This window comes from Pocillopora verrucosa, chromosome 12, assembly GCF_036669915.1.
Source record: "Pocillopora verrucosa isolate sample1 chromosome 12, ASM3666991v2, whole genome shotgun sequence".
Classification (NCBI taxonomy): domain Eukaryota; kingdom Metazoa; phylum Cnidaria; class Anthozoa; order Scleractinia; family Pocilloporidae; genus Pocillopora; species Pocillopora verrucosa.
In genome coordinates this window covers 371,632-396,133 of record NC_089323.1, presented here as the reverse complement: position 1 = coordinate 396,133, position 24,502 = coordinate 371,632, and the positions used below count along the sequence as shown (strand labels likewise).

Below are 24,502 nucleotides of genomic sequence, written 5' to 3'. Positions count from 1 at the left end.
CAAAATCCTCCAGTCCCCTCCCCCACAAATAAATAAGGACCGGTCCCTCGGTTCGCGAAACTTTGGTGTAAAGAGTAAGCGTTTATCAACGCGGTTGAGCCTCGTTCCCAAGTCTCTCTCGATCCAAGGAGGGCTAATTGAACATAGGGCCTGGGAATCAAGTAGGAAAAAGCAATGGTACATTGTTGTGTTTAGGTAATTGGAGCTTAACGTTTTATCTAAGTTGAAAAATTCTCGTTTATTCCTTTTCACCATTTCTGGTCATATATCATTGCAGATTTCCACATCATCTAACCACGCAATCTAACTCTTTTTTACACCCTTTCTGTAAAATGTCCTTAAAAAAAATGTTTTTCTAAAATTATTTCACCTAATCATTCTTCGTCTCACAAGGTACTCCTGGACTTGCCGGCGTGACTGGGTCATCGCAAAATTCTCCTCAACAAAAGACAAAACATTGCGTGACGAGAGAAAGTTGTGGTTAGCTTTCGAGAGCAAAATACATCAAACGTCAGCAGTAGTTGTCAGCAACCAGCTATAATCGTGTCGCCAATTTACGTGGCTGATTTACAGGTTTCAAACGAATTGTTGTCAGCTTTTGTCAAGTATAGATATATATTTTCAATAAAATGAAATACCCCTAATACAGTCCAAAATGCAATCCATCGCATTTTAGCCCAAGTTTACAACATCGGACAACTGATTTACATACATTTTGATAGACACAGTTTATCGGCGAAAAATTTACAAAAAAGAGAGAAAAAGTTGGAGGTAACGCTTAGAGAGAAAGCTTCGTCTTAAACGAAGACAACTACCTCCACAAAAATACGGAGTACTCGTGCTTAAGTGATAATCATATTATTGTATCCTGGTACAAACGCAATAACTGTTACATTAAAGATCCAGCTCTTAGGGCAAACATCATCTTATTCTGGAGAACAGATTGAGCTCTGACTTGGACTCCTGAAGAAAACAATTGAAATTGACTTAATAATTACTAACTGCCATGTAAGAAAGGAAAATCTTGTTGTATCCAAAAACAAAACTATTAGCTGAACACAAATAAGAAAACAGATTTTTTCCAGACTGCAGGGCGCGGTTTTTTTTATATTTGTCTTCTGGAGCCTCTCCCGGTTTCGCTGTCATGAACCAAATAGGATTATGTCTGTACTCCGCTAAACTTATTACAAGTCAGCCCCACCCCCACCTTAATTTTGTAAGACGTAGCTGACTGTTCAACAGTTCCCCACAGGGAGGGGGAGAAAGAGAGATATGCACAGAGAGGGGGACATAAGATAAAACCCAAACACGAGAGTCTGCTGTCAGGTTAAACTACAGGCGGCCCAAGCTCCAGCTGTGAGATGATCATCTTGCGAAATAATAAAAGTTTGTATGGGAATATTTAGGAATAAATGCTCTTAGATGATCATCTCACAGCTGGAGCTTGGGCCACCTGTGGTTAAACAGACGTCGGTGAGAGGTCTTCTAAACGAACACATCAGAATTACTTCTATAGACAAGTTACTCCCTTCAACATGCTTGATCTGAAGAAACGCGTGGACGCACGGATGACGAGATCTTGACAAATTATAAAGCAATCAAGGTATAAATCAATCGACCAAAGACAAAATTAAAATTAGTCATACCTTATGCGAGCGGGCTTTATTGAAGACGTTCCAAAATCGAAGAGTTTCATCTCCTGCTCCTGTCACGATAGCCTCACCATCCGGTGATACGGCCTAAGATTAACGTATTAACTCTCGTCAGTGAGTAAATGGCTTTGTATTGCGTGACTTAAGATATAGCGTGATAAAGACATTCTCTCAACTGATTACCACGCAACGGAGAAGTACTTCATGACTAAGGACAACGCGTGCTAAAGCTTGATCTCGCAACTTTCATTGCCATCCAAAGAAGCCGTATAACGTGACTAAAGATAACGCGTGCGAAATCTATAGTCCTCGTAACTTTCTATGTCACACAAAGAAGAGGAAACGAACACATGACATTATGTGCTTACCAAGTAAAGAACCCTGTAGGAGTGACCCGTTAGCTTAGCTACTTGAGTTAATGATGGGTATTTCCAGACCAAGATCTGATTTTGTGAGTAACCATGTGTACTGACCTACAAAACAACAGACAATGATGAAAATTTCCGCTAATACGGGCGCATTGAATAAATACAATGAATACCGGCCTAGTGTGCGAAATTATTGCTTTAAAGATGAAAAAACACTCACCAGTTCATTTGAATGCTTGGACCAAGCTAAGTTGCACACCTAAAACAAGGCAGAAAACAAAATTAAAAAAATTGCGTCGAATGTTAGGAGGTGTACATATCATGGAAAAAATTGTCATTGTGAGGTGAAGCTCACCCCCTCTTCCAGACTGTAAACGGTGGGGGGAATGGAAAACAGCAAATAACTGTAAAACAGTCCACCCATTTACGCCCCCCCCCCCCAACACCCCACAGAGCAGTAGCTATAAGATGACAGTTTCGACTCGAAACTATCATGAAACGAGAATCGAGTTTCGAAGCTTAACTTTCGAGAAGTTCCGAGAAATTTTCGATTCGGATTTTAAGGGACGATTCTACATACCTGCGAGCCAGTGTCAACACACTGTAGCGGCTGTCCTGTTAATGTATTCCAAAACCTAATACACCTGTCAGCTGTACCGCCTCCAGAGGACAACAAACCGTGCTACAATATAAATTCAGGCACTTTGAGTCAGGATTCTACCAGTGTCTAAAATCAGAAATTAGTGTCTAAAATTGGACACTAGTGTCCAATATCAGACACTAGAGTCAAAAATCGGATATTAGTGTCAAATATTGGACACTGGTGTCTAGTAACAGACCAAAATTGGACATTTCTGTCCAAAATTGGACACTACTGTCCAAAATATCTGACTCTTGTAGAAATTCGGTACCATCATATTGTAGAGTACACCACTGAATAATGTACACACCTGATGTGGAGACCACGCAATGGCTTTGACTGCCGCTGAGTGTTCACTGTACTGTTGCTCAGGTGACAGACTGGACATGCTCCAAACCAAGAGCTTGTTGTCATTTCCTCCCGATGCTAAATGCTGATGATCTGGGGACCACTTCAGCCCGCAAACCTATAGACAGCAGGTTGTGCAATTAGAAACAGAGAAAGTCGCTTTAGTCTAAGAAAAGACAGACATGTCAGTACTCATGTACAAGAGAGCAGCTTCTACAGAGCCCAGAGGATTCCCTTACAGGTCATTTCAAAGTTTAAGCCTTCTTGAAAGCTTTTCTTGCACTCTGGTAGAAAATAATCCTGAGTAGATATAAGGCTTCTCCTCACATAACTTAACCCTTTAACTCCCAAGATCTCATTAGTAATTCTCCTTATTGTCTACTATACAATTCATATGATGTTAGTTTGGAGAATTTGGAATTGGAGCAACCAATAATTCCCTAATTGATATTTTTCTTTATTCTCATTACTTGTCTGCTTGATACTGTACTGAAAGAGTAAGGAGAAATTCTGTCTAGGTCACTGGTGGGACTTACAGGGTTAACTTCAACAATCACCATCAAAGACAGAGTATTGCTTCAGAAATTAAATGGAATATGACAAAAGTTTGTCTGTTTGTTTTTTTTTTTGGGGGGGAAGGGGGGAGGGAGGCTTGTTTTTTTTGGGGGGGGGGAAGGGGGGAGGGGGGGCCCACCTCTTGCCTGTGTCCAATCAATCTTCTCTCCACAGCATTGGGTGTTCTCGCATCACGCTGTAGAATCAGCCTGTCCCTACTCCCTGATGAGAGCACATCACCATTCCATGCCAGAGCACCTAAGATATGGTACAACATTTGATAGGAAAAATTGTCTAGTATGAAACTATGTATTCAGCAATTAGTACATTACATCAACAGAAGTAGGAAAAACTTGACAGATTTTAATCTTTTCCACTGCTTCACTTGTATTAATCTTATGAAAAAATTATGGATCACAATGGTCATAATTTAACTGTTTTGCAACGACATTCCATTAGTAATTCGCTCTAATTTCAGCTATAACAATTTTATGATGTTAGTTCTGAGAATTTGGTATAGGATCAACTAATAATCTGCTATTTGACATTTTTCTGCATTCTCATCATTTGTCTGCTTAATATTATTTCAATATTGTAAGGAGGAATTCTGTATTGGTTACTCATGGGAGTTGAAAGATTAAATCTCTAAATTCTTAGTTTACTAGTCACAATTTGTTTGCAACACTTCAAAGCATCCATTTGTGAAGACTAAGAATATTCCTGCTGTACAGTGATATCTTCATTTTCCTCAATTGGTTTTGAGCAGCATGCAAGAGATCTTTTTTGACCTAACTACACAAAATAAAACTAGTACTGTTTCAAGCAATAAAAATAGTGCTGACTGTAAATTTGGCCTGCTTACCAACTCTAGCAGTATGTCCTTCAATAGTAGACACTCTCTTTTGTGCACCTGCATCCCAGATTTGAACAAGACCCTTGTGAGTCCCAACAGCCACCAGACCACTCTGCAAATAAACAAACAAGCTCATAAACAAACAAAATCACCACTAGTCATGTATAAATTTTTAAGTTTTGGTTGAATAAGTCTGGCATCAAGATTCTTTATTCCATCTTCCTTGATTTTCTTTTTAACATTGATAGTTACTATACACAAAGAGAAAAAAATCCCAGAGGTTGAAAATTGGTAGCGCAACATACAACATGATTTGAAAAAAATCAAAGTTGATTTTACACTTTACCCTTTCTGACCAAGACACAGATGTCACAGAGTCCCCATCAGATGCAAGATCACAGAGTTTGGTAACCTGAGGAGAAATTACAGAAAATAATTTTGTTCAGCAAGATATCACTTTGTCTCATCAAAGTCATTCTAATTGGTAGTCAAGTGACAGTTTTTCAAAATTTTGACCTTGGCAATATTGCAGCCATGCTGTTTCTGGTTTCCTGGTGTTTTTTTGCCAACTGAATGGAGCATATAAAGCATAAAACTACACACAAAAAATGTGGCCTTCAGAAACATCCTTAGAAAGAAACTGTCATACCTGACTGGTGCAGGCACTCCAAAGATAAACACAGGTTCCTAATCCAACACTTAAAATATTTTGTCCTGACCAGTCCACAAGATTGAGATAAAAGTCATCCTAAGGAATAAAAAAACACACAAAATGAAAGAAAAAAAAAAGAGAAAGAAAGTAAGTACTGAAGAAAAAACACATACACAGCTCTTTTATGGTTGTTAATAATCAAATGAGTAACCACTGCTTACTTTTCCTCTTAAAAGGACTAACTTAAATTTACAATTCAGCTGAAAAAATTAGATGCACCAGTTTTTTTGCATGATCATCAAAAGAATATTTTTTTATCAAGCAGCTCACCGAAAAAAAAGGAAGAAACAAAACACTAAATGCATGTACATTGTATATAATTATACACTAAAAGATATATTGGCTTTCAAAGTATGAAAGATAAAAATCCAGCACAGTTCATTGCCAAGAATGTGACTTTTTTTCTAAAATAGTTTTGCTAAAATATAAAATAAAAATTAAAAGTAGCACTGCTCTCACTGTCAGACATAGATTAAACCAACCTGTAGTTCTGGAGCATCTAAAACTTTAAATGGTATCTTGGAAATTTTTCTTGTAGACTAGAAGAACAAAAGAATACAAACTTTCATTGTGCATTCGTATTGAGAATTGCTCCCCAGCAAACTTTGCTGATTTAACCCTTAATGCCCTAACATCAGTATACATATTCTCCCTTCTGTTCTCTACACATTTCTCAAGGTGCTGACAAGGAGAATTTGTTAGACGGTCAAGGGCTTCATTAGTTGTTGGTAATTGGTAATCATTTCCCCTACTTTAATGACCTTAATGTGTGATTCAGGGATGATATTGTAAGGAGAAATTCAATGCTAGTCACTTTTAGGGTTCAAAGGATCAATTTACAAGGAAAAAAACATATTAAAAGAATCATTATGTAAACAGCTACATAAACATGTACAATTTGAATGAGCTTCTAAGAAAAGATGTTTGTAACTGACCTTTCTTGGCGATCTTAACAGTCTTTGACTGAAAGAAGAAAACAAAAAGGTGCATTGATATTGTATTGGTATTGTAAGGAGAAATTCTGTCTTGGTCACTCATGGGAGTTAAAACGTTAAAGATAGGCAAGTTTGTAAGTTACCTTTTCTTGCCTACAGGTGACAGTGAGTAGGAAGCTACTGATTCTGTATCATCTTGTTTACTTCTTTTCACTTGGTACTATAGAGAAAAGAAAACTGGCAAAGTCACTGTGGGAGGATGAGAAATTTCTTCTAGATGAGTTCTAAACAGATATGTCCTCTTTGTTAAAGTATCCCACTTGTGTAAATTACCCTAAAACTGAGCAGCATCCAAACCCTGCTGTCTATAGCGGAGGATGGGGGAAGGGGGTGGGGATGGGAGGTAGGAGGGGGGATAGACTGGGGGAAGGAGAGGGAGTGGGGTGAAATAGTTCTGAACCCTCTTATTGTAAAAAGTCATGCTGGAGATAAACATTTGTCTGAATCATGTACCATATATGATTTATTACTTGATTTATTATTTGATTTATTCATTAAGTGTCAAAGAGAATTTTCAAACCTGGAATATGCTATGTATGTGATTACTGTTGCTGGAAAGTGCTCTTCTTTCCTCTTGTGGTACATCCTGAAACAAAATGTTTAAAAAATAGTTGTCAAGTGTTTTTAGAACAATCTTCTTGGTAGCAACTGAAAAAATTCACAGAAAATAGAGGGCACTTATAAAAAAATAATCTTATAATTTATTATCCTTCCCTGATTAACTTTCGAGGTCAACTTATTGTGAACCAAAAAGAGGCAAAATTATGCTCTGGGGATAATTTTGAAACCCATATTAATTAAATACATGGTACTCAAAATACAGGTGAAATCTTTTGTGAAGTGTACACACTCAGATAAATAAATAATATAAGTCTGTAAAGAACTGCAAATGCCTGTTGGTCACCTTAAGGTCTTCTATTCCAGCCCCAAGAAGTTCATTCTTTAGCAGACATTGATATGCCATTCCCTCTGAAACATACAGATTTGAATATGTGACTGTGAATAATTATATGAATATCATATACATGTATGTGGACCACAGATTAAGAAATGAATATAAAATGATCTTTGCAGCAACAAACACTACTCAAGCAGGAATAAAACTAAGGCCTGAAAAAAATTCAGGCCTGTACAGGATTTGAACTCATGACCTCTGTGATACCAGAGCAATGCTGTACCAAATGAGCTAACAAGCCAACTGGGAGCTGGTCATTATGTTGGTTTGTGATAAATCCATAAAGAGATAAATAAATGACTGTGAATATACAAAAATCAAATTTGTGAACTGTGAATTAAGAAATGAATATGAAAGCCATCTTCACAGTGAAAAACACTGCTTATGAAATAGTGAAAATAAGGCCTCACTGCTTCTTAAGTAGTGTTCATTACTGGGATACACCAAAAGACTTGCCTGAGTCTGATGGATTCATTTCTATTACATATAAATTATATAAAAGAATTCATACCTTTGGAATCCACACTGGCATCTCTGAAAGAGAGAAAATTTTTGATCATTTTATTTTGTAGTTTTGATTGAACAAGAGGTATAATGTATCACTTAATGTGTTTGAAAACATCAGGATAAAAACAAGGTAAGCAAAAGCTGCATAATTTCAACTTGAGTCAAATTTTCTTCCCATAGTCAGAATATTCCTGCAAAAATTGACCACCCATGGAATATAAAGCTTACCTTGTGACTGCACTGTTCTTTCCTGGATCACTATTTTCCTGAGAAGATTTTGAACAAATGAACAATCTTCAACACTATTACCAATACTCATCTTAATTTAGTTTTTAATACATGTAGCTATTTTGTCAAGTGACCATAGAATAAAGGTTAAGAGAGAAACTGAAACAGCTCAATTTCATACAATAAGGATCTTCAGTCCAGTAAGGGAATAAAGTTTGCACTGTTTATGATTCTAAGAGCTTTTCTTAGCTACAAGTTGTAAAACAAGGTAACTCACTCCCAAGTAATTCTCCTTACTGTCTGCCATATAATCCTTATGATGTTAGTTCTGAGAATTTTTTGTTGAATCAACCTACAATCCCCCAGTTGATATTTTTCTTAATTCTTGTCACCTGTCAGCTTGATATCATATTGATATTGAATAGAAGAATTGTCTTGGTCACTCATGAGAGTGAAAAGGTTATTATACCTTTTACATGTACATGTATATGAGGTTGTACAGATCCAAGCAACAACAGTATACTTACTTGTATCAAATCAAAATTAAGCTCAAGAGCTGGACTACTGCGGCTTGGTATAAACCTTGTAAAAGGAAAGCAAGTTGGAAACTTTTTAAAGAAAGAATGCATTCATATTGAATGTTTAAGTTTGAAAGAAATGTTTCAAATATGAATTGAAAGTATAGTGACTATTCCATGACACTTTCTTTACCTGTCTCCATACTTTTCTCTGCTAGGAGAGCTCAATGGGCTTAGATAAGGTGAACTGAAATGCCTTATTCCACTCGAACATGGCTGTAAAAACAAAGCAAAGAAAATGGCAAGATAATCAGACAAAGTAATTCCTCCAATATGCTAAAATTACATGAAAGAACTTACATATGTCATAAGCTCAAAATAATGGACAATGGGTTTCCCTAAGTGTGAGCAGAACCAGTCAAGTTTTTTTTGTTTCGACATTATACCCTTTATTTTTTTCTTCAGTTCTACCTTTTTGAGTTCTCTCTTTTTGTTGATCTATATCACTAATAAACGTAACAGGTTCTCACATCAGAAGGAAGCCCAAATAAATTACTATTTCATTCAACCTTTGCTCTTAAATGAGGAAGGAACTTTTCAAGGTGATAACAACTGGAAGAAGCAGGGATAAGAGGGAATGAAAAATGAATGAAAAAAATGAGGAAAATCTGCTTTTACAGGGAAATTTATTTCTATCAGTAGAGATTACAATAAAATAAGTAATAGAGGAATATCCCCATGCTGTAATTGTTAATGTGGTAAAAACATATCACCTTGTTTACAATGCCATTCCACAACATTTTCTGTTGTATCAAGACATGTTCTCTTAAAAATTTACCAAACCCTACTTGTAAATGTGCAACATCTACTGTGTTGAAACTTTAGCAAACCTACTGATGCTAAAACCATCTAAGCAAGGAACACAAGTTTAATACTGAAGCCTCGTTCATACTCACAGAATTAGCAAGAGGACTCCGTCCATTAGGTTGACGTAGAAGTCTCCTTTCATATTCTGGGTCCATTTTCAGCTGTCTTGGATGAGTACACGCGCTTTGAAATTCTATGGTTGTCTTCAGTTTATAGAAGTGCTTGGCCTTCTACGAAAATCGATCGTTCTCTCTTTGCAAGTTGTGCATAAAGACTGCAAATACACATTGAAAGTTGGACGATTAACTCTGAAGTCACTTGTTCCAGCCCCAGGTAGCTAGGATGTACGTTAGAAGTCAATGCCGTTTTACTTGCTTCACAGAATGTAGTATTCAAAAGTTTTAAACCAAGCTTTCACTTGATTCAATGCGGATGAATCAATGACAAAAATGCCCTTGTTTTCAAAACAAGGCTGGTGAAGATGAGAAATTCAGCAAGGTAATTTTATAGACAAATTATGAAATGAAGAATTCGAAGTTAAAAATCGGAAGTCTTTCAGCAGCACAATGTATTGTCCGCTTCTAGATTTCAAAATGCGTAGACGAAACTACATCCAAAGTAACATTGTCTCCATTACTCTCTCACTTCAAAGTGAACTCATGGAATTTCGAAGGAAACGAAATGCTATTTCACTTCACATCTTCCAGCAGAGTAAACCCGGCATTTCGGTCAAACCACGCGCTTTCCTTTGTCCAGTACTTGCTTCTCTCTGTATAAAGGAACCACTGGTTTTAAAACGGAGTGGAATTTAGGCAGATAGCCAAACGTGTGAGAAATATATGGCCACACGTGTATTCTTTTGAAATATAAATTTCAAAAAGTAAACGGCTGATGTGATGTTGTTACTTTGGCTCTTCAGATAACATCCGGGATGCTGCAAAACAAAGGGCGATGGAGATCTGGAAACTATATCGTGCCAGTCTACGCGCTAAATTCAACATGGCGGAATTACATTGTATCAGCAGTTTCCCCTAAACAACACTTTAACCTTTCATATGGAAGGTTATTGACGAAAGAATAAAGAAATGTTTCACAAGCCTTTTCGAGTAAAATCCAATACTGCGATTCGCGGGTCCGATCGGTGAGTAACATCTCATGAACCAATACAAAATAGATTTTATTAACTATGTTGCACTACCATTCGAAGGTAGGTCCGAAATTAGATGAAATTTATCTAATATCATGAAAAGAAAAATAAATTATGTAGGATTATTATGCTAAATTGGCCTTTAAAATATTCAGAGAATCAGAGAAGCCTTTTTGAACGAAAAGCTGTGATCCTGTCTAAAATTTTCGTAATGAGTCCCCATGAGGAATCGCACCTCAGACTGAGGTGGGATTCCTCATGGGGACTCAGAATTTTTTCTCTGTCCCACGCTCATGACAAGATAAAAACCTCTTTCTCTAAATTCAGTTTATTACTTAAATTATACCTCACAACCCCTAAGAATGCTTCACATCTAATTGCTCCTCATAATGTAATCCCTGAATCAAACAAAAAGTTCACAAGAATAAAGGAAATGCTCACCGATCAAAAAGGCTTTTGATTGATAAACAAATTCTCCTTGTCTGCACCATAGGAAATATATAGAAAACAGTGTAGAGAATATACACTCTAATGTTAAGGTGTAAAGGTTTATGTTGTTACTGTGTACTAACTTACAGGCGAAAACTGAGATCAGATGTTAGCAATGCTTTTCCCAATTTATCACAAGACAAAATCACTGAAATTATTCCAAACAAAGAGGAAATTTCAGTGATGCGTCTTATGACACATTCTGGACAGAATGTTACAGTTTTTTGTCTCAGTGGGGAACCAATATTCTTTGAAGTTGAAAAGAAAGTTTTCCCAACAGGTAAGTATGGTATATATAGTAATCTCAACTAAGATATCTCACTGACAGTAAATGCAATATTTCCTTTTTATGTTTATGTCTGTCTACTATTCACTTTGATGAAGGGCTAATTCTCGAAACATCAGCTTTAGAAACTTTTAGACCTTTACCTCACATGAGTGACCAAGACAGAATTTCTCCTTACAATATCAATAATAAGTGATGAGAATAAAGAAAAATATCAATTTGGGAATAATTAATTGATCCACAACTAAATTCTCTGGATTAACATTATGAGAATTGTATGATTGACAGTAATGAGAATTACAAATTTGATCAGGGAGTTAAAGGGTCAAGAGTGGCCAATTTACATCATCAACTCAGTAGATGAGACCAAATTATCTTGTAATACCCTTCACCAAATTTGCACCACAGTTTCCTTAGAATCTTCACCCCCTTTATTCATTTGTCTTTGTCACATTTGTGCGTGGAGCTGAATTTATTTCAATCATGTTTTAGTTTATACTCTGTGGAAATTTCCTGACCTGCTTCTTAGCTTCAAAACATGGCCCCCTGTTTTTGAAAAACTCCAGGGTGGAGCAGGTAAGTTTGCTGCTTAGCAAAGAGTATTTAGTGGCTTTAGGGATTGGCAGTCTGGGTTCAAGCCCTGGCCAAGTCATCGTGTTCTGTTCTTGGGCAACAAACTGTTCTTTCACTGAGCTTATCTCTGCAGAATGAAATTTAAGAGAAACCTGAATTTTGTAAACTTGACACTCATTTAACTAATTGACAGACTTAATTGCCTGATTTAAGATTATAGGAAAATGCTTAGGACTGAATTATAGGTCAGAAAAAATCATATCTTTGATATATATATAATATATATAAATGTACATTTGATAATGGTGCGAAACCTGTAAATCTAGTAAAAATCAATGACCTCATGTACAAGCAAAACCTAGTGACAAAATTATATGTAATGCAACTGATCATGAATTGATTTTACACTGACAACATCCTATGGAATAAGAATGCACAAGGATCCCATAAAAAATGTAAAGATTCTTTGAGCTTTTTTATTTGTTTATGTTCTTAAAATTCCAATTTGTTCCTTCTTCCTAGACCTAATGCTTCCTGGTGTCATTCTGCCCTCTGAGGGACTCTCAGCTGTGGGAAGATTTGAGAGAGGTACACTTTGCAGTGTTTGTCTCAAGGGTAACAGGTAGAGTTGTCCTTCTTATTTTGCAACCAAATGAAATATTTGAGACTGAGTAGCTAAGAGTGATAAACATCTGATTTCTCCTAATGGTATCACATCCTGAATCAAACATTAAGGTTATTAGAATAAAGGAAATGATTGCAAACTCAAGAAACTCTTAATTGGTAAAAAAATTCTCCATATCAGTACCATAGGAAATGTATAAAGAACAGTATGGAGAACTTGCACATTGATCTTAGGGTGTTAAGGGTTAAGTGATATTGAGTTTTCTGAGCTAACCTTTTTCGGCTGCAAGTTGAAAAAGTTTATCAGTGAATGCAATAAAATGTGGTATGGTCAATTTACAAATTAGAAACAAGTTCTTATTCCTGAAGGATGCATTTTGTTTCATACTAGAGCTTCTGTGGCCATTGGAACAACATTGGTGTCCAGTAAGGACTTGTTAGAGGATGGATTGAGAGGAAAAGGGGTGAAGATTGAACACGTCTACCTTGACCTGTTATGGTTTGTACATCGTTATTTATAGCAAATACATCCTTATTAAGAGATTAACTATTTATAATTACTAATGATTATTTTGCTTTTTTGAGGACACGTGGTTGGGTTTAGCTTGCTAGATCAGTCTTTTTTTAAGATCCAGGTTCAAGCCACAGGAAGGGTTGTTTACTGTGTTGTGATCTTTGGCAAAACCCTTGAGGGGGGGAGGAGGGAGGGGGTATGACCACCAGTAAACTACAGGGAAAACCCAGTGAAATATTGGGGAAGGATGGGTGGGTGGCCTACAATCCGGAGAAGTATCTCATCAGGGGGAGAGGGGGTAAGCAATAATGATTGTTGTCTTACTCTGAAGATCTCAGTAGTAATTCTCCTTACTGTCAGTGATACAATTCTCATGATTTTTGTTTGGAGAGTTTGGTATCACTTGATATTGTATTGATGTAATTGTGAGGTGAAATTCTGCCTTGGTCACTCATGGGAGTTCAAGGATTAACAGTGGCAATTTAAAAGTCACCTGTTCAGATTTAACCTTTTTTTTAATACTGGGCATGCAAAATATTTGTTTACTACTGGTGTGGTTTTTATTTACCAAATATTGTTTTCATTACCAGGGCACATGGCAGTAAAACTCAGTTACCGCAGCTGGAGGAGATAAATGATGAGGCTGAAATTGCTGATGTTAATGATCGTATGGAAGAATTGTCACTCGATGAAACTAAGGACATTAATCAAAAGGAAGTTGAAGGTACATATAGCAGTTAGCTTGCTGTACAGGCGTCTTATTAGGGCGAGCTAATGTTATAAGCTTGTGATCGTTTATTCAACCAGCCATGTTTGATTTAGAGTCAGAGTGGACGCTCCCCCACCCCTGTCCCTCTCCTTATTTTTTACTGCCAACCTCCCCCTTGGTAAAAATTTCTTTCTTTCCCCAGCCTTCTGCTGCCATTAAAATCAAAGCTGGGGGGCATAATTTTTATGAAGAAAAAACTGAGCACTCACTTGCCAAAATTATGCCTACTCTACAGGCCAGGTAGCAGTTAACATTCCTTGCAAATGGAACCTAAATTGCTTGTCTTTTCATTAAGCAAATTGTCAGAATTAACAGTGGAGGTATTAGTTTGAACATTCTCATCACCTATTTGCTGGATAATGTAAGGATATTGTAGGGAGAAGTTTTTTGTTGATCACTTGTGGGAGTTAAAGGGTTAATCAATCATTAAGATTTCGAATTTACAGAGACTGAAAGCTCAGACGGCTTTGCTCAGAAAGATGATGAAAAGGAAGATGAAATTTCAGTTGAGGAAAGCAATGGAACAGACCCAGTGTCAACAAGTGCTACAAATGCAGACAGTAATGAAGTTGAACAAGAATTCCTAGAGTCTGAAAATGAAACAAATTTACAAGACAAACTTTTAGGTGAGCTCTTTTCGTGTACCATTCATTTGTTATGAGTCATGGAATTTTGAGATTTTCCAGATTCACTGAGCTTATTTAAAAATAGGAATAAAGGGTGTAAGTTTCTAGAAAAAACTGTGGTGCTGCATTGGTGGGGGGTGTTAAACGATAGGGTAATGTAGTATTATCAACAGAGTTGATAACGTAAATTGGCCACCATAAAGAGTTTCAAAGCTGAAAGCACTAACAACTGAAAAAACTAAATTACACTGTTATACTCTCCCACCGACGCAGCACCACAGTTTCTTTAAAAGCTTACCCCCGATGTTACCAGTGGCAGATCTTGGGGAGGGGCCCAGGTGGGCCCAGGTCCCATTATTTTGGGTAAAAGAAAAAAATCGCAGAAGGACGAAAAGCCGACAGGGCAAGCGACAAAAAACCGCCCCCACCCCTCTTAGTTCAAGGTCTGGATCCGCCACTGATTACAACATAGAAGTTATAACATAATGATATTAAAATAACTTTGAAAAAGCAAAAAAAGTCGGTAATCATATTCGAAAGCACTAATCTCTTTGCACCGCAATGATAAACCCAAAATCAGGGGCAAAGTATGAAGAGGTATTTGGAAATTCTCAGATAAGTTGTTTTCTAACCAGCGCAGTCTTTTGAGAAGCGGAGGAGTTTGAATCATTCCACCAACTTTCTTGAAGTTGCTAACAATTTACTGTTTGTTCGTTTTTTATTATATTTATTTCAGAGAATATGGATGATCTTTTAGAGTACTGTTTCTTTTGCGCCTTGTTGAGAATGAAGAAAGTCGAGCTTCCTGTGTTGACCAGTACATTTTTCAGGAGTTATCTTTTACCTTCCCGGTTAGTATTAAGGGATTATTTGCATAAATTCTGACCATTTACAGTAAGCTCAAGTAATTCTTCCGTTCAGAGATCGTACTCCTGATACATTTTTATGCTAAATTGCCAAACGATAAAAATGTCATTAAATACTAGTACTCTGTTCCTTGTTTGGTTAAGTTGTAAGTAATCGTCTTTTAACCTTGTTCGCAGCCCGGAGGGAAAGTCATTGGATATCAAGAAATCCTCCTACAAAAAAGTAAGTTTTGAAAATTTTGTAAGCTAACCAAAAACCGATTTTGTGGAGTATTTTTAAGCTTGGAAGATACTATAGCGAGGGTGAAAAATTCTATATTTAGCAGCTACATGACTTTAGATAGTTTGCAGTAGAAAACCGTCAAGGATATAGTTAAGTTACGTCGCACAAGCCATGAACGCAACATAATGGTAATTATACTATCATTTAAGTTCTCCCTTCTCCAACGGAAAGCTACCTATCCGTTTACCTTCATTTACTTGTTAAAGTGGACGAGGACAAAAGGCCAATTTGAACTCCTTCTTCGACGTCTTTTTCAGTTGTCAAAATTCCTTCAATGCATGCAAGAGAGAGGTTTGATATCAGTACAGGAGGCGTCCAAAGGAGTCGATCATATCACCAGTATAACTTGGGACAATCCAGAGTGAGTGGTAAACAAAAAAATTAACAACAACATCAACAATAATCTACAATAACAAAAACAACGACAACAACAATAATAAAAACATAACGTCAACAACAACAGCTACAACAATAACAACATCAACAAAAACAACAACATCAACAAAAACAACAACATCAACAACAACAACAACAACATCAACAAAAACAACAACATCAACAAAAACAACAACATCAACAAAAACAAAATCAACGACGTCATCGTCAAGAACAACAACCATGGCAACAACAACGATGATGGGGAAGGCAAGAACAACTTGACTAAAAACAGTTTTGCACCAGATTTAAAAGTGTTGTAAACAAAACATCAATCACACGCTTGGAAGACCACACAAAATGCGAGATGTGATTGATAAATCGAGGTTTTTGGTTGGGTCAATGTACTCTAAATTATGATATTGAAATATCAATGCTATTTCACGTTAAAAATGTTTTACGCTTCTCCCTGCGTGATTTTAATACTACACATTCTTTTGAACAGGCTGAAGGATTTTAAAGTAAACGCGCCAGTTTTTGAAAGCGTCAACGAAAAAGTGAGCTCTACTTCTTCTTGCAGCACAGAGGTGCGTCTTATCTGTTTCTATATAGTGTTACAGCAGTTTTTTTTTTTTTAATCTCATTCTAAAAATTTATGTATATACGTATTCAAGCTACATGCAAATGGGAACGCGAGAGAAGTACATTACCGTGCGCCTTTTTCTCCTATTATTGGGAAATTTTTTTCAATTCTCTTCAATCTTAGTATTAGTCGTTTGGCACTTTTAGACCAGTGACAAATCAAAACAAAGATTAACATCAACACTAACCAATGAGGACTCAAAGTTAGAACTAACAAACCTCTTGAAGCGCGGGAAAACGCCAATAACAAAGTCGCAATTGTCTTAAGCTTTGCATCTGATTGGTTGAGAGGATGACGCGAGTTTTCTTTACCAATCACAAAGCGAAGTTGAGGAAAACCAAGGCAAGCCAGAATTACCTTCGACACTCGACTGAAAATTTCCATTAATTATATTAAAAAAGAATTGCCCTCTGCTCGGTAAGAATACATTTAGAATGCTTTGTAATAGTTTTCGATTACGTGATGTACAACCAAACTCAAAGTGATGCGGTTGACAGAATGTTACAAATCGTAATAGAGAGCGCTTTTTGTTTGAGTGCGGTTGAACGCAACCAAAGTAATCACAATGGCCAATCAGAGCAAAGAAAAAATGTCACGAGACAGTAGTAACCACAAGCAAACGGTTGCAAGCGCGGGAAAACGCGAGTGACCCAGTCGCGATTGGCTATAATCTAGCATATGATTGGTCGAGAGACTGGCACAAGTTTTCTGGACTAATCATAAGGCGTAGTTAGTGAAACAAGTACAATCCCTGAATTCCTTTTGGTATTCAGTTGAAAGTTGCTGGACCCAGGAGTCTTTTGTTCCCCTGGTTTGTGGCGTTACAGAAAGAAGTGTTCCTTGGACGGAGCCTTATATGTCAAGTCGATTAACTGATCGTTATGCTCTTCTTTATAGCCTCCATGTATCGAAGAGCTGTTTTCCGTATCTGCAGCATTGTTACCGATATTTTCCGAATTTGGATTCAGGTAAGACATGAGACAACGAGCTGTATTCAAAGAATAAGATGGTACGAAAACTGCTGGTGTAATGTGTTTGTATCGGTTCTTAGGTCTTTATTCAACATGCACCAGCTTAGTTTCTTCGATTGTGATTTTATTCCATAGAGATTTGTCTGTTTTCTGTCGTATCAGACGGCTTTCAAATCACAAGCTGTCTGAAGCTTTCCATGACAATCCTTAGCACAAAAGCAAGATAGAAAACTTCCACCAATTTTCTATGAATATGACACAAACCCACTGAAAGAGGAAGGTCTTACAAATTTCATCGTTGTGTCAGAAAATTATCTGGTATTAAATCATTCCTTACCTATCTTTTGTTTCAGGAAAAATGATGTTTTAAATCATGCTGGTGTCCGGACGACCATGACGAATTACGTGAAAGCTCACAACCTTATGTCAAATGAGGACAAAAGGTATGTACCACAAAATGTCTCCCATCCCTACCCTTTGGCAACATTCACTATACTAGCGCAGTTTTAAAGAACTGGACAGAATCGCTGGTAATAACCCGAACAGAATTAATTGATGCAGTACTCAATGTTCATCTTTTCGGGTGTAAGCGTCTGGGTCAAATGAGACGTGATTTTCGGTCGAAATTCGTACACGCACCAATGTCAAATTGACTAATTATTTGACTTATAAGAAGAAAGGGCTGACAGAGTGTGAAGAATCCAACGTTCTAGAATCGTGCCTTGTAACTGTATGAAGCCTTGCAAGGAAAGTGCAATACAACTGAACTATGGATGTCAATTGATAGTATTTACGGACATAAAACTACCAGACGAGTAGTAATATACATATCCTTTCTTTTATCTTTTTCACAAACGCTGACGTGAAATTCAAAATTGCCAACTATGAACGCTTACATGACATCACTAAAAATTCTCAGTCCAATATCTAATCGATGTCTGGTTCGCAAATGAACTGTATCAATCTACCGATGTAGAATTATAAAATTATTGCCCACGTTTCTTATAACTTCAAGATTTTTTTTTCTCAGAGTGGTTGTACTAGATCCCAGCCTGACTAAAATCCTCCTGAACAAAAACGAGAATATTGAAGTTCTTCCATGGGATCGGCTCTTCGAAAGGTGCTTATACATCTTTGTGTTTGCATTGTGAGTTGTTGTTCCCCATCAGCCCTGTTTGCATGTTTTCACGTTATGCGATTATCTTAGTTTATACAGTGGTAACTGAATGACGTTTTAAAGAGAGTTTTACAATATTTGATGGTAGTTCGAAAAAAGGAGTTTGTCACACAGCAATCAGGGCGTCAGCTAGGATACGTTGATTCCTGATCAAGTTATTTTCAGTTCATGACAAAAAGTCGATGAGTGTCTGTACTGTGAATTCTTAGTTAATAAAAATCATTTCCCTTCTCTTTCGGAGACGTTTTTATCAACAAAACTAATTTCCTTTCTCTTCCTCTCCCTCTCTCTAACTTTATCCAAACTCGATGTGCAAAGTTGTTGGTCGAACGAAACACCAAAGAAACGAATATCCTTTGGAAGGCACTTTAACACAACTTTTTTTTATATTTACTGCGGTCTCGCTACTCACAATACCTCATCGGATCGGAAGAAATTTAGCACACTAGATCGAATATAAATTAACTCTTCGGTAGGTCCTTGATACAATGTAAATGTGCTTGGGAAATAATTCTCTTGTCCTCTCACTACGCAATTAAGTCATTTGGTTCGTTTCCAAGATTAGTTTTTCAGTCTTTTCAATAGTTGCCTTTTCCTTTGCCCCAACAGAGTGTCGTCGAAAATGAATAACTGTCATCGAATAACACTTCCAGGCCAGGAGTCAATAGTCAGGTGAAGTGAAACCTGTATTTTTGTAGCCAGATATATATAGAAGTTGTGTTCTTCCCAGTGTATCTGATCAATATAAGAGAGTAAGAAGTAAGACTGGCTTTTTTAAAATCTTCATTGACTCGCTAAAACATTTTCAGCATCGGTATTCGGGAGGACTCTTCTCCAAACATTCTCCTCTTATGCGGGTATTTTGATTTACTTTTAATTTGCAATCACACGATTTCGCCCTTTGTACCATGTTCCCCAGACTCCACTACAACCGATTTCAAAATAAGGAGCGCTCGATTAAGATCAGATCCAGGGTTAGTGTGTAGGTAAGGTTATTTAAGTCTGTGCTCAAGCCAGGTGGCACATCTAGCCGGAGCTTATCCCGATTTCCATAATATGAGGCGACAAGGAGTATTTCTACTTCCCTTCTCCCTGGACGAGAAGCCAGTCTATCACAAGGTTAACCCCTCTGCGTTTCATCAGGCTTCCCTGACAATTCGCCGGTGCCCATTTGTACTCCTGGGTGGGGAGAGGCAAAAAGAATGTTAAGTGTTATGCTCAAAGACAAAGGATGATGACAAGGCCAGGTCTTGAGCCCGGACTTCTCGCTTTCTAGTCCAGCGCACTTACCAGTAGGCCACCGCGTCTCGCATCCAGGGTGGAGTAGCAATATTCCTGAGTGACCCATTATATGAAACCCCCCCCTTTCGGGTGTTTTTACTAACGTGTTTTGTTAGTCAGTGATTTCATCCTCGCTTTTTTTATTTTTATCCAAACAGGAAAGGGAAAATCGAATCTATCGAAATTAAAGTGGAACAAAGAATGGGCAACAAAAAGGTATTTAACAGAGGAATTGACATCGCTGACATGAAATGGTTTCTCTTGGCCAAGGACTCGTCAGACACCTCTCAAAAGTATTAAGCAAATAAACACTTTGAGCAACGCGCTCAAAACCCCGCTTACAAACTCATGATGTTTAAGTCTGGCGTACTCTCTCAGAGGGATTCCCAATCCTCGTTCACGAGGTAGAAGTTAGTGAGACAATACGAGAATTGAGCAACACTCGTGTAGAAAAGTAACCTTATGTTGTATTCGAGTTCTGTTACAATCTTTCTTTTGCCAATGAAATTAAATATGGCTTCAATAACAGCTTGTTATTTTAATTTTAGGTTACATTGATCCGTAATCTTGAATCCTACGGGATTGATCCGCAAGAATTTGCTCACAATGTGCAAATTAAGGCTGCATCTAGTACTTCAGGTAATAAACGTGTTTATATCGAGGGTCTTATTTTTTCCATCCTATGGACACAATACTAAAATATTCACACATCTCGTGCCTGTAACAATTCCTTATTTTCCTTATAGTTTCTCAGCTTCCGGGGAAACATACTACGCCTGGATTGCAGGTTTTAGTGCAAGGAAACCAAGTGGACATCGTGGCGAAATTTCTACTAGGTTAGTGTTTGGTCGTTTATACAACAGAGGAGAAATCTAGCTGTATTCTTGAAATCCAACAAATGTGCGTGGGGTATTGAGGAAAAAAGTGCTATACCAAGGGTAGTCACCTCGTGAAAAATGTTCTTATTGATAGATGCTGCTAACTAGGACAATGGAATTTATTGGCAGAATTACGGTTTTTCTTCAGAATATTCTCTGGCAAATGCGGGTTGTATTTGGAGAGCAAAATTTATGCATAATATCTAACAAACTTAAAGTTTATTTTCCGCCCTTTTGTAGATGAATACAAGATTCCTAAGAAGTACATCAATGGACTTGACTTACTCAAAAGCGGCAAGAAAAAGAAAAAATAAATCTGATAATAATATTATTTTAATTATTATGACATAAAATAAATGAGCCTTTTACACGGTGCTTTCCTCTGGTTTCGATTCTCTAACAACAAAAATATGTCATGTCTACAAAAAAAAAAAAACTTGGCGATTAGATAATTTGCAATGCCAATTCTAAGGAAATTCTTAGGTACATTACCTAGGCAGTGTTTCTTGTTCTAAGCCATATGTTTACTTAAGAGAGTGCGCCAACTGTGGGTAAGTCCCTTAACTAAAACAAAATGCCCTTGAGGTAAACATGCGGAAACCAACATTCCACTCTGCAATGAGATACTGTTTCGGTTACAGAAGCTTACTAAGTGGCGCTAATTTAGTCCAATGAAAGTTCGTCTATATCAACCGCTGGTTGCTTAATTTGTCTAAAGTTGTTGGCAAAAAATTTACTAAAGCACTGTGTCACTGCTCCAGCTGGCAAAACATTCCTATAGTCCAAGAAATTGGCAAATTGCATCATGGCTGGTGGAGCTGCTCTATCCCCTGATGAAGGGAAGTCTTCCTTGGCGTCCATCGTGCCCCTCCAACTTTCAACATCATCACGAATTGCATCAAGCATACGACGCCTCAAGTTAGGCTCCGAGCTTATCCAAACTTTGAAATAGGTTAAGTTCCAAAAAAAGTCGAATATTTTGAGAACGTCTTGAGCATCGATATTGGGGTAACTCTGCCTGACTTCTTTCAAGCGTTCCACGACGGACCTCTCCAGGGGTTCTAAGGTTTCAACATTGCAGTCCGTATCGCTGTAAGCGATGTTTATCATCTCATCACTGATCTTCAGGTAGATATCTTTCAGATCGTGATATCGATATCCTTCACTTGCATCATCAGTAGCTTCCTTCCTCTCGGTGTGATTGTTGCTTTTGGGTGGATGTTCCACAGCGGCATCACCAAACTGTCCATGGTTTTTCTTTAGTGAACTGCACGCTTTCTTCAGCTCTTCTTCTCCATTCTTTATTATTTCCGTTGCCAGTTCCTCAGGATTTTCCATAATCTTCTCAACCATCTCGGCGAGGGACTCGAGAATCTTTGGGTCTTCAATGTAGTCTACTCCAAACAGGTTGTACGATCTCACGAAGAAATGTCGCAAATCCTTGTCTTTCAAAGCTTTCAACAGCTTCCCGAGTAGTTTCGTCATACACTCGGCCCGTCTTCTCTCGGTCCACATCTCGGCCCCAGTCTCCTCTATTGTTTGTAAAAAGAGGTTCTTGAGGTGGAATGACTCCAAACCTTCCGCATTGGAAAGATAAGCACGGTAAAATTTCTTTAAACATCGGTAGCACTCTCGTTGGATGTCGTTCATGTCTTGACTCAGGAGGTACTCTGCGTGAGAAAACGAGATTCTAAAATCGCAATCAGGATTTCCATTTTTCTTTGGCGGCTTTACCACCAAATGGACTCCTTCCTGAAAAACCCTTTCGACCATTTTTGGGGAAGGCCATTTGCGCTCTTGTTTGAGCCAATCTTGAGCTACCTTCGGCCATCCATGAGATCGCAATGCGGGAACAAAATCTATTCCGGATGCCTGATGATAGGAATTCGTTCTTGTAACGTTGTTGGATGGTTCCGTCCCGTGTGGGGCATTTCCTGTCGTTTCATCCGTCTCTGCTAACAACAAATGTTGAATACAGTCATTATACAGTTTCCTTAGAGACTCGGTCGTCTTAGTTTCTGCCTCAGAGGTCTTCTTTTTCTTTGGTGCATGAGTTTCCTTCGCCTCACTGCGCTCTTCATTACGATTGTCTACAATTCTGTCTTCATCTTTCCTTTCGGCTTCTTGCGCAGGTATAACGTTAACCGATGTGGAATGGCTCGATGTAGAAGAGACGTCTCCATTTGAGCGTCCACCCTCGTATTTCGTATGAAGCATGGCACTTGAGGTTTCGCACACACTGTCTTGTTTTTGTTCTGGAGAAACAAATTGTTCCTCTTTTCTTTCTTCTGCAGGCACTTGTAAGAAGATCCCTATCTTCTCAACTAGCGAGGGAGCTTCAATCTCTCGAAATCTATTCGCAAGCCCTTCCGCTCTATTGCTCAAATAAAGCTCTTGAAAAACAGATGAAAAGGACAGACCATTCTTTTGCTGTTCTTTTATCAAATCACTCAGAGATTGCACAAAGTCGCTCACTACTTCGGCGTGTTTCCTTGTGTACTCGATTCCTCTCCCCATGCAGATTACATGAGCCATCAAATCCCAGTCAGCTGCCTTCAGAGACCCTTCCAGAGACAAATAATCTTGGGTATCGAGGGTTGTCTGGTCGTTGAAAATAGTGCCAAACCTCTGAGAAAAATCGATAGTGACAGCTGGACTCGAGGTCTTGTTCTTTAGGTAGGTGTTGACATGTTCCAAGGGTGAAAGCTTCCCAAGAGGCAGTGCGGAAAATGTGCGTGTCAAACGTTCAACTAAATCAGGCAGTGAACTCCCATAAATATCTTTATGGAACTTTCTAATGGCAGAGGTGGCTAAGTACTGTGTACCATCATAAAGACAGGATTGAAATACGGGACGGTCGCCAACTTTGATTCTCACATGCAGTGGATTGTCAGGGGAATATTCGAGAAAATTCTCGGGAATTATGAAGTCCTCAGAAGTCGGAAAGGCCATGATGTCCACATCGCCAATATCGTTGGGTTCCAGACACTTTAAATCTTCAGCGGCGCTTCCATAAGGACGAAGCGTGATTTGACTTTCCGGATTAACTTTGCTCAAAACTTCCGATATATGATCTAAAAGACAATTGTACTCGGCCCTATTTCTCTTCAGTCCCTCATACGCGTCTTGCCATTGCTGCCCAATAGACTCGAACAATGAATTTAACTCTTTGGCTTTTTCGTCTTCTTTCGTGGCGTCCATTTCAGTGAGAGAATTAAATCCAATTTCCTGGTACGCGTCGGGTTTACAATCTTCTTTTTGCAAACTCTCCAAAACTGATATACATTTTTGGGAATTTCGGTTTCCAAAGAAAACTATTTTTAGAATGTTATTCAATGCCTCGCTTGTAACGAGACTGCAGCGGTGGTCGTAATAGATCAAACTGAATGATCGACTGAACTGAGTGTGAAAGAAATTAGTAAAATGCGTTTGTTGCGCTTATCGTAGTGGCTAAGTCAGCCGACTACGTACTTTGGGCAATAATCAAGTGAACTGTTTTATAGCAGCAAAATTAATGGGACGCTAACAAAAACTTCTTACATTTTCACTCTAACTTGACACCAAAGTCGATTCAGGTACTTTCAAGAACACGTCAAGCAGCATTTCGGTTTCTGTCAGTGGCAAATTTGATGAGGTCATGTGCATTCACAATCTCGTTTCCAGGGTCCTCTCTCTCCCTTCTCGCTCCTAAATCTTGTGATCAACACGTGCCCCACCGAAAGTTGTTTTCTTCACAACTGTTGGTCACAAGTTAGTAGGCATTCTGTTGCACATGGAATAAATGGAAATTTCCTTTTCATTT

The 24,502-nt window shown here is 38.0% G+C and overlaps 3 protein-coding genes across 3 annotated transcripts; 1 reads left to right on the top strand and 2 right to left on the bottom strand.

The window, feature by feature from the left end:
* Positions 1–225: 225 nt before the first annotated feature.
* Positions 226–10,104, bottom strand: LOC131777984 (fizzy-related protein homolog). The gene is made up of 20 exons (XM_059094356.2): positions 9,288–10,104; positions 8,525–8,607; positions 8,341–8,395; positions 7,814–7,851; positions 7,590–7,612; positions 7,028–7,092; positions 6,644–6,709; positions 6,207–6,283; positions 6,064–6,091; positions 5,611–5,667; positions 5,066–5,164; positions 4,763–4,828; positions 4,426–4,528; positions 3,703–3,821; positions 2,971–3,126; positions 2,601–2,702; positions 2,241–2,279; positions 2,021–2,125; positions 1,647–1,739; positions 226–963 (listed from the first exon to the last, which is right to left on the bottom strand). Exons 1-20 carry the CDS (start codon positions 9,351–9,353, stop codon positions 922–924), a joined length of 1,482 nt encoding a protein of 493 aa, XP_058950339.1. The 5' UTR covers positions 9,354–10,104; the 3' UTR covers positions 226–921.
* Positions 10,105–10,196: 92 nt separating this feature from the next.
* Positions 10,197–21,092, top strand: LOC131778022 (eukaryotic translation initiation factor 2D). The gene is made up of 19 exons (XM_059094399.2): positions 10,197–10,339; positions 10,924–11,114; positions 11,613–11,696; positions 12,216–12,315; positions 12,709–12,816; positions 13,422–13,555; positions 14,047–14,226; positions 14,963–15,077; positions 15,270–15,315; positions 15,633–15,736; positions 16,256–16,337; positions 17,291–17,361; positions 17,718–17,807; positions 18,395–18,484; positions 19,151–19,213; positions 19,981–20,038; positions 20,371–20,461; positions 20,569–20,658; positions 20,941–21,092. The coding sequence occupies exons 1-19, from the start codon at positions 10,284–10,286 to the stop codon at positions 21,012–21,014; spliced, it is 1,827 nt and encodes a 608-aa protein (XP_058950382.2). The 5' UTR covers positions 10,197–10,283; the 3' UTR covers positions 21,015–21,092.
* Positions 21,067–23,923, bottom strand: LOC131778021 (uncharacterized). The gene has a single exon (XM_059094398.2). The coding sequence runs from the start codon at positions 23,899–23,901 to the stop codon at positions 21,364–21,366; it is 2,538 nt and encodes an 845-aa protein (XP_058950381.2). The 5' UTR covers positions 23,902–23,923; the 3' UTR covers positions 21,067–21,363.
* Positions 23,924–24,502: the final 579 nt, after the last annotated feature.